We start from the raw sequence: 20139 nt of genomic DNA, 5'->3' as shown, positions 1-20139 counted from the left end.
AGGACTTATGTGTACCTCTGGTGTTTCTTTTAAAGAAGTGAGAGCCCCAACATTTAGTACATAATAATATTATTGTTATTAAAATGTACTGTCTTCTTTATATCTCTTTTGCTGGTTTTAGTTTAAAGTCAACTTTATCAGACATAACAGCAGCTACACCTGTTTGCTGATGGTTTCTGTTTGCATGGTAGGATGATTCTTGATTCTTATCCATAGACAGTCAGCTTTTGGATAGTTTTTTTTTTCGTAGGTTCTTGGGTTTTTGTTTGTTTCAGAGGTTTATTTTGTGTTGTGTTTTATGGTTTTTGATTTTGAGATAAGATATCACTGTGTAGTCCTGCTTAGCTTGGAACTTGTTATATAAACTAGCCTGGCTTTTTTGTTGTTGTTTTTAGAAACAGGATTTCTCTTTTGAAGAATTTAATCATACAGTAGAAAGTTTTTTTGCTTTTTGTGTTTTTTTTGCTCGAGACACGATTTCTCTGTGTATCTCTGGCTGTCCTGAAACTCACTCTGTTGACTATGTTTGAGGCTGGCCTCAAACTCACAGAGATCCACCTGCCTCTGTCTCCCAAGTGTTGGGATTAAAGGTATGCAACACCACCTGGCCCAGCACTAGCCTGGGCTATTTCTTTTAATTCAAAGATATAGGCTTGCCTTTGCCTCCCAAATGCTGGAATTAAAGATTTGGACCACACACTCAGCTGGCTCTTACTTAATACAGGCAGTCTACTTCTTGTATTGGCACCTTGAATCCATTTACAATTTGAAGTTATTTTCTACAAATTTTCTTGGGAAATATTCCAGTTGATTGTAATGGTAGTATTTCCTTTTCTTCTGTTAGCTGGGGGTTGGAAATGATTTGTTGGTTTGCTGTGTTGGATATGACTCTTTCTCAGCTGTTCATTTTACTGTTTCTTTCATGGGATATATTATTCCATGCATTCTTCTAGATAAAACCATCAGAAAATCACAGGTGATGTAACTTCTGTAGACTATACACTAAAAAGGAATTAAAGGCTGGTCCACAGAGTGCCTATGCTGGCTAGTCTTGCCTCACACCGTCTACCTTGCTAGATTTTGACCCTGGTTTTTTCTCCTACAACACTTTTTATCTTCCAGTCACATTTATTGCACACCAAAAACACTGGCTGGTCATCTAAGTCTTTAACTGGAAGAATTTGTTCTCTTGAAATGTGGACCACGCTATGAAGGAATAAGATAAATTCTTAATCATTTCACATGTGTAAAGTCCTCAGTGCAGTAAATTCTTTCTTTTCCAAGATATCAGTATCCAATATAAACACACTCTATGCTGCATTTATTTCAATTTGTTTTCATTAAGAACTTTCCACTGAAACAAGGCAGTGGTGGCGCACACCTTTAATCCCAGCACTTGGGAGGCAAAGGCAGGTGGATCTCTGTGAGGGCAGCCTGGTCTACAAAAGCTAGTTCCAGGACAGGCACCAAAGCTACACAGAGAAACCCTTTCTCAAAAAAACAAAAACAAAATAACAAAAAAGAAAGAAAATTAAAGAAAAAAAGAAAGAAAAAAAAAAGAACCTTCCACTTAGCCAGGCGATGGTGGCACACCTTTAAGCCCAGCACTCAGGGAGGCAGAGGCAGGCAGATCTCTGTGAGTTCAAAGCCATCCTGGTCTACAGAGTGAGATTTCAGGACAATCAGAGATATCCGGAAAAATCAGGGATAGAAGCAGACTGTATCAACACCTCCTAATCATGATAAACTAGTGTGTACCCTTTAATTCCAATAAGCATTCTGCTTTTGGACTCTATATGAGAACTCTACTTTCAAGTTTCTAGCTTTTCTCTAACCCACCCCAACCATCCCAGTCCACCCTAGCCCACTCCACCACTTCATCCACCACCAGTTTAAGTTCTGGGGCAAGAGGGGGGAATCTTCAGAACAATTTCCTTCTCTTTTGAACAAAGAAAAAGTTCCATCGCTAAAACAATAACCACCTAGCATACCTGCATACATCACTGCAAAAAGTCATTTGTCTTCTCTAAAATGCAGGCTCTAAACAAAAAGATGAATCAGTAATTGTGCTATTTTCAAAGTGGTAACAGATGGCTTTAAAGTATAATTAAAATATTACTCTGATTATTTTTTGTCAACTGACACAAGCCAGAGTCATTTGAAAAGAGGGAACTTCAACAGAGAATATGGCCCACCAGACTGGCCCATGGTTAAGACTGTGGGGGCATTTTCTTGGTTAATGATTGATGTGGCAGGGTCCAGCTCACCTTGGGTGGTATAACGCCTGAGCAGGTGGTCCTGAGTTATTCAAGTAAGCAGCATTCTTCTATGGTCTCTGCTTCAGTTTCTCACACATGGTCCTCCTGCCTTGAGTTCCTTTTCTAATTTCCCTCAGTAATGGAGTGTGAACTGAGAATTTAAGGTCATCTTCAGCTACACAGTGGATTCCAGGTGTGGGATACATTAGAACCTGACTCAAAAAACAACTATTTTAAATTTGATGTTTTTCCTAATCAGGTAGAATGTTTTGAGGGGAGCTGGGAATATGCTCCAGTACAGCATGCAGATGCTCCCTATATAGGTGTCAGCACTGCAAGGAAAAAAGGAAAAAAAAATGATCTGGGTCAAGCAAACTAAAAGGTCAGCTTAACTTTGGGAGTAGCTTAGCTCTGTGCTATACTAGCAGGCAAGGCCCAAAGATCCCCTAAAAACTGTTTTCTAGGGCTGGAGAGATGGGTCAGCAGTTAAGAGTACTGGCTGATCTTTCAGGAAACCAGTGCTCAATTCCCATCACTCACTCCAGTTCCAAGGGATATGATGCCTTTCTGGTCTCCATGGGCACTCCATACACATGGTACACAAACAGATATGCAAGCAAAACACCCCTATCAAAAAAAAAAAAGGTTTCTTTTTCCAACTGTTGATTATGATCTACTAGTAGACCATAAATGCAAAAGTAACTTTTTTTTTTTTAGAGACAGGGTTTTACTGTAGCTATCAAGCCTGTCCTGGAACTAGCTCTTGGAGACCAGGCTGGCCTGGAACTCACAGGGATCCGCCTGCCTCTGCCTCCAAGTGCTGGGATTAAAGGTGTGTGCCACCACCACCCGGCACTTTTTTTTTTTTCAAGTGTGTGAAAATAGAACAAGACATCTCACATGGCAGTCATGGTAGCACATGTATATAATGCCAGCACCCAGAAGACTGCATTGGAAAGAGTAAGTTTGAGGGCAGCCTATACACAATGAGATCCTACAGAACAAAGCAAAACAAAAACAAAAAAAAAACCCTAAAAAGACAGTGTACACCACAATGTTAAGGTTGCAAGCTTGCTCAGCTGCTATAAGGCCCGAGTTCCCTGGAGGAGAGGGGAGAAATTACACATTGTAAGCATTGTGCCATAATTCTGTTACAGAGCAAGATCTACAGTCTCTTAAGTTTCTATTATAAAATCTAAGCTTTAGAAATATTATTTCAAGCACTAGACTACCAATGAAAACGACAAAAGGAAGACTTCATAAGCAAAAAGACCTAAGATTAGGATAAGCATTAGGATGCTACTATTAGATTGGACAAGATCAGACTTGAGACCAGGTTCAATACCACAGTAAAGAAACATGATAAAATAAAAAGGGCATTCTACAAAATTGTCAAAGTCATTGTGAAGGGGTAGAAAGAACACTTGTTTTAAGGCAAAGACTAGAGAGCAGAGAGAGGTTCCAGGCATAGTGACTCATGCTTCTAACCTCAACACCCAGGAGACTAAAGCACAAGTGCCGTGAGCTTAAACCCAGGCTGAACTACATTGCAAGACCCTATCTCAAGTTGATTGGTTATTTAAATAAAAATATAAGGGCTGGAGAGGTGGCTCAACAGTTAAGAGTGCTTGTTGCTCTTGCAGAGGACCTGCAGAAGGACATGACAGTCAGTCCTAACCTGGTGGTACTATCTTTCTGACTGCCTAGAAATGAACTACTCTATCCCAGTCATGAAAGTGTTCAGACCTGGGTAATAATTTACACAGGTCCCTTGTGATGACTGAAGAAACTTAATATGGAGCCAGGCATCCCTTAAGGGTCATTGGCCTTTTGATCTGGGAGATCTTACTGGCCTGCAGGTGAGAGAGAATAGAATAATGGGCTGTGAAGTATTAACAGCTGCCTTTGCTTCTGTAAAACCTGGAATGGGATGGAATGATCTTTTTACTACTATAGAGTGGGAAAAGAAGAAATGACTGAAGGAAGAAAAACAACTTTCCTGCCCAGTGAGGATTCCAAGGATAGTCATAAAAATACACACCTTTCTGATGTCCACTTTAAAACCCCACTTTAACCCCTTTCCACATGGCATGCTGTCTAGTTCTGAGGCTGCCGTCCTTCTGTTAACAGTAAGAATAGACTCATTTAGTCTAAATTTGAATTGAGCCTAAGATTTTGGTTTCTCCCAGTGGATTCGAACACCACAACAGACCTAGGTTTGGTCGCTAGCACTCACATGGTAGCTCACAAACACCTGTAATTCTAGTTCCAGGGGATCCAACTCCTTCTTCTGTCTTATATGGGTACCAGGCACACATATGATGCAGACAAAATCACTCATAAACATAAAATAAAATAGATAAAACTTTTAAGATACTTTAAAAAGGGTGTAGTAGCTCATACTTGTAATTCCAGTTTCAATATGCTGCGAACTATCACAAATTGAGGGAATCCGGGTGTACGTAGTAAGTTCCTGGCCAGCATAAAGCTACAGTCTCAAAAGCATTTTTTTTCCAAAAAGCTCTACTTCTCTTAACCCAACCCATACTCCACTTACTGTATTTATCACTAGTCTCACTACCTTCCTAGTGTTATTGCTCAACTGTGTATATAGTCCCTGAGTTTTGTAAGCAATAACAGCAGAGATGCGCTCCACAACTCTGATTAAATAAAGAAAAGATGCATTTGATAATAAGAAATCTCCTTGGCTAAATATGTATACTTGGAGATCATTATTTTTTTAATGCAAAGTTAGAGGAGAAAAATAACATTTTTCTTAAAGTACAACCAGGAAGTACTCAGGGAGCCACAGCACTTGAAAGGTAGAGACAGATCAGGAGCTCAAGGTCCTCCTTAGCTGCACAGCAAGCCCCAGGCTACCTGGAGACCTTGTCTCAGAACAAAACTCCTGTTTTCTGTATTGTTAAGGAAATGTTGCAAGGGCGGAGGGTCTAAATCACTAGTGGAGTACTTGCTAGCAAGATCAAGACTCCAGGCTCTCCAGCACTGAAAAATCAATAAATAAACCAAGAAGCAAAGGTATGAAAGACAGCTACAGAACACATCTCATTCCTCGTTTTATTTTCAGACCAAAACGTAATAAGAAGCAGAAAGAAGTTGGGTAGTTTCTTCCTTTGCTAAAATTGACATAAGCACATTCTAGAAAGTAGAACTTACTGTCTTCAGTATGCAAACCACACTAATTATGAACATTTAAAATATTTCCTAAGGATGTTATTTAAGTTTTTACAATTTAAATGGCCTATTACTCCCTCAATACCTAAAGTAATTATCCCTAATTAAGAGGCAAGTCATCTTATATTCTGATTTAATGTACCTACCAATTGAGATAGCCCCTAATCAAAATCAGGCTTATTCTTAAGGAACATGCTTATGCAGTTTCAAACTCTCTGCCCTTACATTTTTTTTTGTTTTGTTTTTCGAGACAGGGTTTCTCTGTGGTTTTGGAGCCTCTCCTGGGTCCCTTACATTTTTAAAACTGACAAATTAAAGCTTTGGCCCTATTAGTTAAATTCTTTACCACTGAGTTACATCCCAGGGGATCCCATGCCCTCTTCTGGCCTCTACAGGCACCAGGGATGTACATGGTACACATACACACAAGCAGGAAAAACACCCAAGCACACAGAAATAATCACAAATACGCGAGTAAATAAATAAATAAACAGATGGCTTACTCTTCTGAATATCAACCAATAATTAATTACCTAGTAAGTAAGGCACAATCCCAAACCACAATTATCAGGCAGAGTTTTGTTGCTTGTTGTTGGGATTTTTGTTGTTATTTAGACAGGATTTCACAGTGTAATTTACACTGAGTGCTGAGAGTACAAATGATTGTTATCTTTATGCCTGACTGTTGTTCAATTTTAAAACACAAAGCCAAAGAGTTAAATAATTTGCTACAAGACAATGTATTTTGAGTCAAAAACATATAAAAAAACAAAACAGGGCTGGGATCTAGCTCAGTGTGAAGTGCTTGCCTCGAGGAGGCCTGGGCTCCATCTGTCAAGCACTAGAAAACAACAGGAAGGTACAAGGTGAGTATGTTACCTTTACTAAGATTCCTACCACAGCAATATGTATGCACACACACACCTACCTAGAAACAGGAAAACGTTTTAAAATGGAAAGATCAAGTTTTCACCGTATGTACCTCCTTAGGTCTGAATATTTACTGCCCATTTCAATGCACAATCACATGTTGCTTAATAATATGAATACGGGGCTAGAGAGAGGGCTCAGTTGTTAAGAGCACTGTCTGCTCTTCCAAAGGACCTGGCTTCAATTCCCAGCACCCACATGGCCGTTCTCAACTGTCTGTAATTCCAGTTCCAGGGCATCTGGCATCCTCACACAGACATACATGAAGGTAAAACCCCAAAGCCCATTAAAATAAATGAATAAATAAACCTAAGCACACACACACACACACAAAACAGGAATACATTCTGACAAATAAATTACAAGGCAATTCTGTCACTGTTCTAACATTAAAGAGTATACTTACATTACACAAGCCTAAGTGGTATAGTTTATTTCATACGTATTAGAAGGCACTAGCTTCAATTCCCAGTATGCAAAAGCAAAACTATTTTGTTTAATGATACACAGCCTTCTGACATTTCCGAACAGTCATAATAAAGTGGTATTTAAATCTTGCTGCATAAATGTGTATCTTACTACAGTCTCCAGCATCTTACAACTCCTATACTATCTAAACCTAGGTCCTTGAATATAAATGCTTCATTTTTTTCTTAAAAAATATTTTATTTTTTTTGCCGGGCGGTGGTGACGCACTCCTTTAATCCCAGCACTTGGAAGAGAGAGGCAGGCGGATCTCTGAGTTTGAAGCCAGCCTGGTCTGCAAGAGCTAGTTCCAGGACAGGCTCCAAAGCTACTTTAGAGAAACCCTGTCTCGGAAAAAAAAAATATTTTTTTACGTATGTGTATGTATGTCATATGTGTAGATGGCATGGTGGCAAGAGAACACTGGATCCCCTGAAGCAGGAATTACAGATTATGAGCCACCCAACTTGGGTGCTAGGAACTAAACCAGGGTCCTCTGGAAGAGCCGCAAGCATTCAATGTTGGGCCGTGTCTCTCTGGACACCTGGTTGGCCTTGAACTCATGTCTCCTGCTTGTCTCCAGAATGCTGGGATTACATGAAAAAAACCACTCACAGTCTCACAATGCCTGGTTTAAATGTTTTCTTAAAAATTCAGAATTTCTTTAATCCCAGTACTTGGGACGCAGAGGCAGGCAAATCTCTGTGAGCCTACGGAAAACCTGGTCTACACAGCAAGTTCCAGGCCAGCCAGGGTTACAGAGAGAGACTATTTCAAAAAGAAGAAAGAAAAAAAGAAAAGTTCAGATTTTCAATTGTGGGACCCTCCACCCCTTATTCTCAAAGAGACAAGAAGGAATTTCCTAGCAGAATGTTTTAAAATTAGAAACAGACTAGCCTCATGTTCCCAGAAAGATAGCACTTTCCTTCCCCCCTCCCACTGGGAAGATTCCAAACACAAAGACACTCTTGCTCAGCCCAGGCAGCCACCTGGTACAGGCTGATAAAGATGGCCTGAGTCAGGAACAGGGTGGCCTTGATCTAAGAACAAAAAAAAAAAAAAAAAACCTAGCTGACCTAGCCATAAACAAAGGACATTGAGCCTATAGTTCATGATCCTAGAGAAGTTAAATCATAAGATGAACCCAAAGAAAAACATATATAGATCCTCCTGGAAATTGGAAGTAGATAAGATTGCCGGGCAAAAGTTGGGAGCATGGGGGTGGGGTGGAAAGAAAGGGGGGGGGGGAGAGAGAAGGGAGAAGGGGAGGATTGGGAAGAGCTTGGGGGAGTGGGATGGTTGAGATGGAGGAAGGGCGGATATGGGAGCAGGGAAGAAAAATATCTTAATTAAGAGAGCCATTTTAGGGTTGGCAAAAGACTTGGCTCTATAGGGGTTCCCAGGTGTCCAAGGGGATGTCCCCAGCTCGGTCCTTGGGCAGTAGAGGAGAGGGTGCCTGAACTGGTCTTGTCCCATAGCCACACTGATGAATATCTCGAATATCACCATAGAACCTTCATCCGGCAATGGATGGAGATAGAGACAGAGACCCAGACTGGAGCACCGGAGTGAGCTCCCAAGGCCCAGATGAAGAGCAGAAAGAGGGAGAAGATGAGCAAGGAAGTCAGGGCTGCGAGTGGTTCATCCATCCACTGAGACGGTGTGACTGATCTAATGGGAGCTCACCAAGGCCAGCTAGACTGGGACTGAACGAGCATGTGATCAAACTGGACTCTCTGAATATGGCTGACAATGAGTGCTGACTGAGAAGCCAATGATAATGGCACTGGGATTTGTTTCTACTGCATGTACTGGCTTTTTGGGATCCTAGTCTGTTTGGATGCACACCTTCCTAGGCCTGGATGGAGGGGGAAGGGCCTTGGACTTACCACAGGGCAGGGTACCCTGCCTTCTCTTAGGACTGGAGGGGGAGGGGGAGAAGGGAGGGGAAGGGAAATGGGAGGAGGTGAAATTTTTTAATTGTATTATTTATAAAGCAATAAAAAAAAGAAAAAACCTAGCTGACATAGCAGGAAGGGACAGAGCAAAAGACCTTGCACCCGTGCCAAAGCAGCTTCAAAAAGCCTCTTTGTAGTTACACCTTTAAAAGCTTACTCCAGAGAGGAGATATAACTCCTCTCTACCTCACCGCAGCAGGGGTTAGAGATGGGTTCTGAACTGGTTCGTATGACGCTAAATAAACCTTGCTTATTACAGTCTGCTTCTCTCTGGTGGTCTCTCTGGGGGGTCATGATCTACGCACAACACAATTACAAGAGACAGGTATCTCATCAAGTAGCCCAGGCTGGCTTCAAATCCATAGCAATCCTCCCACTGAGCCTCCTCATTGAAGGGATTACAGGTGGGAGCTACCCACCAGGCTCCACTTCATTTTCTTTTTAATTTACACTTGAACCCTGCAGGGCTGACCTTACCCTTAGCTTAGCCAAAAGGCTGGGACTCCTTGGCAAATTTGTAAACAGTTAAGTGATTGCCTGCAACTGTGCTAAGTAAGTTTGTAAACACTCAGTATAGTTACATTTAAATTTGAAGCTCTTTTACCTGAACCTGTTTCTAAATCGTCTGTACTGCTGGAACTCACTTATCTAAACGCAAAAATTCCTGCTCGTGTTTCTCAACACCACAGTGGTTATCTGGGAAGAGGACAAATAGCCATGGGCAGGACTCCTACTCCAGGAATCCAGAACCCAGGTTTATTGAACTAAATGCTACTTTCACAAACCAAGTCATTAGAATTATGAAAATCGTGTGTCTATGTGTGCATGCGTGTGTTTGAATGACATAATTCTAGAACTCCAACCTTTAAAACACATGCTAGGTTTGGGGTATAGCTCCGTGGTAAAGCACTTGCCTAGCACCAACTCCTGGGGTTCAATCCCAAGCAGTCAAAACAAGCAAAGTGTTTAAAAACAGGAGCCAGCCACAAGACAAAAACTTGAAACAAGTCACAATCAGCAAGCGGCCCAGTATGCAATGTCATAAGCAAACATTATACCCAAACAAACCACTGTTCAACTACTAAATTGGCTTCCTTTTCAACGAGTAATTAAAGTGCCTTTAAGAACTCTGCTGTAACGCTTCTACTTAAATTCCTAAACAAAAAACTTTCCAATCTACTGTACTCATCTTAGAAGTAAAAAAGATAAATCACATTAAAAATTACTGTTCTCTTCTGGAGACTGTGAGCTATTCAACACCAAGAATCACAGCACTGGTTCCTGACCCACAGTAGTAAACAGTCAATGAAAACAGTACAGAATGTACTCAGCAGCATAGCCATTCAAAAAATTCTGTATACGTCCAAAGGAAATGAAATCAGTATGTCATGTCCAGTGGAGACTATCCACAACCAAGATAGGAAATCAACCAAGTGCCCATCAACTAATAAATGGATAAAGAAAATGTAAGACACATACACAATGGAATACTATTCAGCCATAAAATGGCGAAATCCTATCATTTACAAAAACATGGACTAAACTGGAAGATGTGAAGTTCAGTTAAAGGAACCCAACACATAAACACAAAACACGGAGAATCCAAACTGTGGAACCAGAGACTGGGGAAAAAGGGTACAAATAGAATTTATTTAATAGTACAAAGTTACAATTAGAAATAGGATGCCCTATTACATGTTAGAGTAACAAGAATAATGTAATGTGTTTATCAAAATAACTAGCTATAATAAAGGATATAGAATGGCTTCATTACAAAGAAATTACTGATGTTTTGAGGTGGTGGAGCTGCTAATAACACTGATCAATCATTACATGATGCATACACCTGTAACACACCCTGCCCATATATATATATATATATATATATATATATGTACAACTACTTTTGAGGGAAGACAGGCAGGCAGGCACGCAAACTGTGGTGGAACAGACCTATAGAGAGGGCTGAGGCAGAAGACCAAGGCCAGACTTTGTTTTCCTTTTGGTTTTTTATTTTGTTTTGTTTTTTGAGATAAGAGTTTTTCTGTGTACCTCTGGCTGTCCTGGATCTTACTCTGTAGAGCATGATGGTCTCCAGCTCTGCCTCCCTGAGTGCAAGTGCTACCCTCGCCCAGATTGTTTTCCTTTTTCAGAAAGGAAAGGGAACAGAAGAAAAGAGAAAGAAAAATGGTGATCAATAGCTAATTCTGTTGACATTGAGATTTTTGGGGTTTTTTTTTGTTTGTTTGTTTGTTTTTTGATTTTTCGAGACAGGGTTTCTCCGTAGCTTTTGGTTCCTGTCCTGGAACTAGCTCTTGTAGACCAGGCTGGCCTCGAACTCACAGAGATCTGCCTGCCTCTGCCTCCCGAGTGCTGGGATTAAAGGCGTGCGCCACCACCGCCCGGCTTTTGGGGGTTTTTTTGTTTGTTTTTTGTTTTTTGGTTTCTCAAGACAGGGTTTCTCTGTAGCTTTGGAGCCTGTCCAAACTCACAAAGATCCGCCTGCCTCTGCCTCCTGAGTGCTGGGATTATGTTGCTGTTGTTCTGACACAGGTTTCCCAGGCTAGCCTGGAACTCAGAAATTCCCCTGCCTGATTCCAGAATGCGGGGGCATGGCTTAGTTTAAAATACAGGACTGAAGGGATGGCTCTGCAGGTAAAGATGCTTACCACACAAACCTGATGATCTGAAATTAACCCGGGACCCCACCGCGACAAGTACAATCCAGTTTTGAAAGCAGTCATTTGACCTCCACACATACACTGTGACAGGGCTGTCATGTGACCTCCACACATAAACTGTGACAGGGCTGTCATGTGACCTCCACATCTACACTGTGACAGAGCTGCATCTGCACATGCCACGCAAACAGAATAATAATAATCTTAAAATAAACAGGGCTGGAGAGATGGGCTCAGTGGTTAAAGCACCCATTGCTCTTGAAGAGAACCTGTGGTAGGTTCCCAGCACCCACACATGTTAACAGCTCTCTGTAGCCCAAGTTCTGTGGGAGGCATGGATCACAAATAAGTACTAAGGGAACCAGACACGTTAAACATGCAGGGTTGTTCCTTCAAATGAAGGGATGCTAGCTTGTTATCTGCCCGGAAGGCTGAGTAGATGTGGGTCTGATGACCTTTGTGCTATGAGACCACACCAAATCCTCCCCCACACTCTCACAGTAAAGCTTGTCAATCCATAGAACCTATCTTTACAGAAGATGTCACGTGACAGCGTTTAGATGCAATCACATCTTAAACTTTATTGTGCACATGGGATTGACCAGGAAACTTTTCACCAAATTGTGCTGCACTCAAATCTGTCTAAAACAAACTACTTGAGGGGTCAGTCCTAGAGTTTGAAGCAATACTTGGTTGGCATGGACCACATGGTGACCAGTGATGCCTGACAAAGTTCCAGCACTTCAACACTAGAGACCACACTTCTCCGGCAACTTTTTACTTCCATTTCTAATGATCCTCAATATTAATGCCTTTCCCTGTGGGAAATTTTGCACCGGCTTTGATAAAGGATGAAAATATGTACAATGTAGCCTCTCTAAACAAAATAATTCTCTGGGGAAAAAAAAATTACTGCCACCATGGAATCAAGAATTCCAATGTGTCTTCCTAATTACACCAAGAAGAGGAACATCAGAGACTTACTAGACCCTTGTGATCCCAAGGATAAAATGTCTACAATTCATATCCAGAGCCTGAGGCCATTAAGCGCAGGAGTTCAGTTAATATAGAGAAATCAGAATGGTCCAGTATAATGGGGGTAAGAGTAAGACACCAGGACCTTCCCTTTTGGGAGCGTTATGAGGGAACAGGCCCAGAGTTACAACTAAGAAACTGTAGTAGTGTCGGCTACCCCAAAGTAGTTCTTTTCCCAATATCAGGCATTTGGATAAAGGTCTTCAATCCCTTAGGGGCTTGAGGAAAATTACCACTTGATAAAGCAGTTATTCTTATCTCTAGCAAGAGGAACTAGTGGTGCCTATTGTCAAGGTCAATCTAGATTCTTCAACCCCTGGTCTAAACCACACCCCAGTTCACAGGGCCCTCACATTTAGTACTGTGTGAAACTATACAGTATAAAAGCTGCAATCTTAAGCCGGGCGTTGGTGGCGCACGCCTTTAATCCCAGCACTCGGGAGGCAGAGACAGGCAGATCTCTGTGAGTTCAAGGCCAGCCTGGTCTACAAGAGCTAGTTCCAGGACACGCTCCATAGCTACAGAAAAACCCTGTCTCAAAAAACCAAAAAAAAAAAAAAAAAAAAAAAGCTGCAATCTTTTCTCAATACAGTGCGCTGGCAGACAATCGGATTCTCCCTCAGATGGTGTGTTCGTCTGCACATCCGTCCATGTTGCCGTCATCATGCAAAAGCTTTTGAGACCTGAAACCACCCCCCACCCCCCCCCCACCCCCCGCCAAAGCAGGTCTCCTGCATATACTGGCTTTTTGGTCAAAATACCGTCTTGCCTCCCTCAGACTGTTACTCTACTGGCACGGTGGTTGCAGAGTGCCCTGGAATGTCAAGAGAGTTTGACACCCTCTTCATGAGGGTGTCATAAATTCTGATTCATGATGCATAAACATAAGTGCAGACAAACACCCATACACATTAGATAAAAATAAACCTTAAAGATATTTTTAACAATATATAAAATAAAAATTGGGCTAGTAAAGTCCTGAGTTGATCCGTGGGTCTCACAAGGTAAAGAACTGACTCCTGCAAGCCTTTCTTCACACCTACATGCTGTGACCCGTGCGCACAGATACACACACGCAACAGAACAAACTTTAAGTAAACACAAAAGTGATGAGTTTAAAAAAACTGAGCATTGCTCAAGGCTCACAGAATACTATCTCTGAAGCCCTGTGACTGATAAGTTTATCCATTCTGGCATTCCTGAAGCACGAACAGCCCAGTTCTAGACAGGAGAAAGATGTAGAAAAGGTTGAATTGCAATTCCAAGGTTAGAAAAGAAGACTCAATTTCTAGCTCCTACTTCTAACAGTAAATCCCATGTTAACTGAAGTAAATGTCCAGACACAATTCTTAAAAGACACAATTCTTAAAAATGTTCGAGTTGGAACCCCACCCCCCATTCTCTATGTGACCCAGGATGGCCTCAAAAATCCCACCTGCCTGCCTCAGCCTCTCAAATGCAGAATTAGGGCTGTATACCAGATCTAGAAATCACTTTTATGACTTATAATTTGGGGGTGGAGAGCATAAATCAGTCTTTAGACTGTGCATGCCTAGCATCCAAGAGACACCGGGTGACCCTCAGCATGGAACGGCACTGGAGAGATGGAAACAAGAAAATCCAAGATTTAAGGTCATCCTCCACTAAGTGAGTTTGAGGCCAGTCTGTGCTATGTCCTCAATATGAATTATAACTTACAATTTTTGAAACTACCACTGATTATTTCATTAGTTTGATTTTTTATCAAGATAATAGAAAACGATTTATGGACATTAAGACTCATCACATAATAAACCCAACATAGGAAAATATCTTCATTTTAAAAAACTGTTTCATTCATTAAAAGTAACTTTAAGAACTGATGATGTATCTAGCATGCTCAATCCCTAGTACCACTTTATACACACACACACACACACACACACACACACAGAATGACACTTTTATATTAATCGCCAAAAATAAAGAGCCTTATAGTCTTTATTGCATGAGACTTCATTTTCCCAGTATTATTCATCTTTAAAACCATTATCAGTGGACACTACTAGGGAATTAATATGCCAAACTAAAATAGACTTAATTTTTTCTACAGGTTAAAAAGCAGACTCCAAGGCCGGGCGGTGGTGGCGCACGCCTTTAATCCCAGCACTTGGAAGGCAGAGGCAGGTGGATCTCTGTGAGTTCGAGGCCAGCCTGGTCTACAAAAGCTAGTTCCAGGACAGGAACAAAAAGCTATGGAGAAACCCTGTCTCGAAAATCAAAAACAAAAAACAAACAAACAAAAAAGCGGACTCCAAATTGGTCGTGGTGGCGCCAATCTGAAATCCCAGCATTTGGGATGGGTGAAGTAGGACAACTACCCAAAATTCAATGCCAGCCAGGCCTACACAGAAAGATTCCATCTCAAAACAAACAAACCAATCTCCCAAAAGGTGACATACACTTAACAAAAAAAACCCCAAAAAGCGGACTCCACTTATAAGCAAGAGCCTATTTGTAAATTACACTAAAATAATTTCTCCAGTTTATAATAAGATTTGCATATAAAGACCAAGTAAGAATAAGTAAGCACTTTTTCAGGGCAGAAATTTCAAAAATTCTTTAAACAATGACTCTCTAATGCTGCCTCCAACTTTCTAATTGCATATATCTATAAACAAGCCATCCTCGATCCTACAAAGTTGTTTTCAAAATAATGAGTAGCCATCAAACCATGTATAAGCATAAAGTGCATATAGCAATGGAGATTGTTCTGTATGAGATCAGGTACCCTGAGCCTATATAGAAAGATTGCAGAATCTGGAACCCGGCGAGTGAAAGAGTAACTTTGCAATCTTAAAATGCTCCACCACTGTTCAAACCTCAGTGTTTCCAAAACAAAATATCAACAATGAGACATCCATTAGGTTCACTCGTAGTGGGAAAACGGTCCATTTCTTCCTCACTTGGGCAATTTTATCAATGTTCTCCAACGCAAGCAGCAGCCCCTTGGAATTTCACATGTTATCTGGGGGAGTCGTTATTAAGTTCAAATGTAGACCCAAACTCTGATTTCTGTCATAAGCAAACTGTTCTTAACATTCTAAACCCTAGTTAGAAGACGCTGTTCGAAAGCAATGTCCTTGGGCAAGAAAAGAATGGGAAGGTCTACAACCGACCTAAGCACAATCCCTTGTCAACTAAGACACTCAACAGGAAAGAACCCAAGAAATGTGGGGTGGAGGTGGGGGTGCAGGGGGCCGGAAATCCTACTCTTCCGGAACATAAAGGAGAAACCGACACTGGAAAAGCCGCCCGCAAGGGACAACCGACTCCGGAACGGGTGACAGCTCCCTCGCACCGCGGAGAGCAGCCAGCACTAACGGCCGCGCACCGCAGACGCCGCCGCCACTCCCAGCTTGCAGGTCCGGCGGGATTGGCTCGGGAACATCAACAAAGACCTTACGGTCCGAGAGCCTAACCCAACAACAAAGGCCGGACGACCGCGCGTACCGGCCGGCAGCGGGGAACTCCCGCGCGACGGCCCAGCCCCGGAGCCCACGGCGCAGCCCGGGGAGCGTGCACCGAGCCCGAGGCCACCCGGCCCAGCCCCGGCCGCCGAACACAAAGGCGCGGACCGCCCGCGCTCCGGCCGCTCAGGCCCCGCGGAGGGGGAGGGGCTCACCTGGCACAGCTGCCGGCAGTAGGCGGCGGCGGCCTCCACGGCGGGCTCCCGGCTCTCGCACAGCCGCCGCTCCAGCTCCTGCAGCCGCTCGCCCAGGCGCCGCAGCTCCGCCGCGCAGCCGCCGCCGCTCAGGCGCTCCTGCTCGGCCTCATCGTCCGCCATCTTCGCAGCCCGCTCCGTCGCGTACGCACCTGGGTCACGTGATAACACAATGCCACGTTCGGCGGGGTCACGTGCCCGGTGCGCTGGCACGCCTGGGCGCACGTACAAAGGCCGGCGGTGCAGGGCTGCAGCGAACTGAGGAGGCTTCGGCGGCCGCGGCCCTAGCGGCTGCAGAAGAGCTCGAGGCCAGGGCTGAGTGCTGAGCCGGTGCCTGCCCTGGTCCCCGCGCCCACCCAAGAACGAACGTGCTCTCTAGGTGTCGAGGGCCCACAAAGGGAACAACTGGGTCAGAACGGAATGAGGTTCAGTTCTCATTCTGGAAAACCCTAGCAGCGAACACGGGAAAAGTATAGTTTGGAGAGAACGCAACCAGACCTAAATGATTAGCGTTGTAGCTAGGCGGTTTTTAAGGCGCAAACGCTTTTTTAAAATAAATCTGTTTCGCCACTGTTTAAGATTATTGCATGCTACAAAAATTGACACCTAATGCAGGCTCTTGAAAGTAGGTCAAGGAAAAAGAACACCATTAAGGATTCTAAACTAAAAGAACAAGGATGGCAATAAATACCTCCAGCATTTTCCCCCTTTGGTGCAGCAAACAGCCTTCTAAACCATATTTTTTTTTTACTTGCACCCCGAAAGCAATGAATCCTTGGCATAGAACTGTAGAGGGCTGTGTCTTGTGTGCACCTTTGTAATTCCAGCACTGGATGGAGGCAGGAGATTCAGAAGTTCATCCCTGCCTACATAGTATTTTCTCGGCCCGCCCAGCCCACGCTTTATGAGACCCTAAAACAAACAAAATTTTAACGTGAGGGGGAGGGGAAATAAGAGGTGCTAAGAAAATCAAAGTGCTTAACCATAAATCTCATAATTAAGTTAATAGCAAAGCCAATGTTGGGGATGTGTGACAAAGTCGGTAGAGTGCCCGACTTCCACCGAGGGACCCGGTTCAGTTCACCACACTGCAAAAACCAGGTCAAAGGCACACAGCTCCTTGTTTAATTTAACCACTCCCCAGCTGGAAACAGAAGGCTCAGAAGTTCAGGTAAGCTACGCAGCCAGTTTCAGGCCAGTAAAAACAAACAAAACAAAACAAACAAACAAAAAAACCCCACAACCTAATGCTACTATTAGAGGCAAGAGGAAGATGCCTTTCTTACAACCGAATCCTTTACAAAACAAAAACAAATAGAGATAAGACACCTAGTCTATTTTCTATTATGTTCTGAGTGAGCAATATTTTTTTTTTTTTTTTTAGTTATCTAAAGTAAAAATTCTTCCTGGCTGTTGGCTCAAGCGAAACAGCAGCGAGCAGGAAGCTGAAGTCTTGGGTCTCCTGGTCCAATCCGGCCTGGGCTACACTGTAATACCCTGTCTCAAAAAGTAATTTCTATTGTGTACAGTGGCTTTGACAGGAAAGTTATATAATAAAGTCAGATGTGGCACAACCCTGTAATTCTAGTATTTCGGAGGCAGAGGCAGCAGGGCAGGAAATGGAAAATGTTCTCTAAATACTATGTTGCCTTACTGAATGTTTGTAAATGCAGGTTTTAAATTCACTACATAAGATGAACATGCACAACTAAATCTTTTATGAAAAAAACGGCCGTCAGTGTTACATATTAACAAAACAGAATCTTCTAATGTTAGCTTATGCAGGAAGCCAGGGGAAGCCACATTGAAAGGCTAAGGATTTTCTCCTAGCGGATTTAATTGCAGGGCCCAGGTCTCACAGCCTCAAGGCACGCAGCACCACACCTGGTTCCAGGAAAAGCCGCAAGCAGACACCACCCCGGGAGGGCCAACAACGAAAGGGAAGTACCTGACATTCCAACCATTAGATAAGATTAGATAAGATCACCAGAAGTCCCTGGGGCCTGGTCTCACCTTTTCTCTCCTTTTGCCTAGACCCTAGATAGACTAATGTTAGCCAATCAGGGTCCTGAACCCTAGAAATCCCCTCACCCCAACCTCTACTGTGATAAAAACAATACCCCACTTCTAAGTCAGACAGACTTGATGCTTGAATAAATGCCACGCTTTTACATACAAGACTTATCTCCTAATTGGTTTGTTTTTTGTTTTTTTTTTGGTTTTGCAAGACAGGGTGTCTCTGTAGCTTTGGAGCTTGTCCCAGCACTCGCTCTGTAGACCAGGCTGCCCGGATCTCACAGAGATCCGCCGGCCCCTGCCTCCTGAGTGCTGGGATTAAAGGTGTGTGCCACCACCACCTGGTCTCCTAGTTGATTTTTGAGGGGACGCTGTGATCTGAGCATAACAGTAACAGTTCAAAAGAGTTGAAAAACCAACAATAAAGGCAACCGTTTTGTCTTTGCCTGGTGCCTGTACACACTACCTCCGAGATATCCTGTAGACACTACCTCTGAGATATCCTGTAGCCCCCTTGCTAATGATTTTTAATTTTGCAGTTTGATTTCCCAAGTTATACATTATTCAGGTATTGAAGTGAAATTTCATCAACTTATGCTATTTTAGGATTCCAGTGAAAAACATATATATATATATATATGTGTGTGTGTGTGTGTGTGTGTGTGGCCAGGCAGCAGTGGTGGCACACACCTTTAATCCCAACACTTGGGAGGCAGAGGCAGGTAGATCTCTGTGAGTTCAAGGCCAGCCTGATCTATGGAATGAATTCTAGGACAGCCAAGGCTGCTATGAAAGAAACGCCAGCTTAAAAAAAAAAAAAAAAAAAAAAAAACGATTCCAGGCGGTAGTGGGGTACACACTCGGGAGGCAGAGGCAGGCAGATCTGGTCTACAAGAGCTAGTTCCAGGACAGGTTCCAAAGCTACAGAGAAACCCTGTCTCGAAAAACCAGAAGAAAAAAAGACAAAGGACAAAGACAAAGGAAGAAACAGTATGTGATTAACCAAGGCACTGATAAAGCCAAGGACTATAAAATAGCAAAGATTATTGGTGGTTGTTTTTTCTTCAGTTGTAATGGATTACACCACATTCCATCTACAAGAAGGAAAAAACTGTGTGGATGGAGTGTGGAGAGACATATTCAAAGTGAAGTATGCGTGAATGCTGCTTTTTAAATGATTATGCCGGGCTGAGTGGGTAGCTCAATAGTTCCGTGGTTAGAGCAAATATGCATAAGGCCCTGCTAATGGGGGAGGGGGACCACCTAAAAATGCCATTCCTACCTTTAGGCCGTGATACCCTTACAGCTAAGGTAACTGTGTTAGGGGCTGGAGAGATGGGCTCAGTGGTCCAAAGCATCAGCTGCTTTTCCAGAGAACTAGGGCTGGATTCCCAGCACCAACAGAACTGCTCACAGCTGTCTGGGACTTCAGTTCCACCGTTTCCGCCGTCCACTTCCGGCACCTGTCAAGCACGTAGCGTGGGGGCTTTAAGCAGGCAAAAGACCCGCACATGTACTGGAATGGTAAAGTGATTCTGAGCACTAATACTGTCCTATAAATGCAGCTGTACCCTTCACTTTTTATCTAGTGTCAGTGAATCCCGTCTCCCTACTTCTGTGTCCCTCACTAGATGTATGCAAAAAGTGCCGACTCGAGAAAGGATAAGGTCTGCCGTAGCCGGTGTGCGAAAATTAGAATAGAATAAAAACGATCTCTATCTTGAAGGAACAAGTCCACGGAAGAGTGACTGGTGATCGGAATACCTACAACATAACCAGCGCTCTCTCTGAAAAATGTACATATAATCCGGGTGCAGCGGCAAACACTGATATTCCTGCCACTCAGGATGCAAAAGATGTGGGTTGCAAAGTCACCCTCAGTCACATAGCAGGTTCCA

At 43.0% G+C, this 20139-nt stretch overlaps 1 protein-coding gene across 3 annotated transcripts in view; it reads right to left on the bottom strand.

Moving 5' to 3' along the window:
• The window catches only part of Znf292 (zinc finger protein 292), a 75890-nt gene extending 59533 nt beyond the window's left edge, over positions 1–16357 (bottom strand). The window contains exon 1 of one of the 3 annotated variants that reach the window (XM_041667353.1): positions 16187–16357. In XM_041667353.1, the coding sequence (XP_041523287.1) occupies positions 16187–16348 (162 nt within the window). In that variant the 5' untranslated portion in view covers positions 16349–16357. The remainder of the gene's footprint in view (positions 1–16186) is intronic. The other 2 variants (XM_041667354.1, XM_041667355.1) reach the window with 2 other exon arrangements.
• Positions 16358–20139: the final 3782 nt, after the last annotated feature.

Source organism: Microtus oregoni, unplaced genomic scaffold (assembly GCF_018167655.1).
Source record: "Microtus oregoni isolate MIOR12 unplaced genomic scaffold, Mior012 000017F_ref0000208, whole genome shotgun sequence".
In the NCBI taxonomy this organism is placed as follows: Eukaryota; Metazoa; Chordata; class Mammalia; order Rodentia; family Cricetidae; genus Microtus; species Microtus oregoni.
Note: the sequence above shows the minus strand (reverse complement) of the source record. Positions and strands in the feature narration are given on the sequence as shown.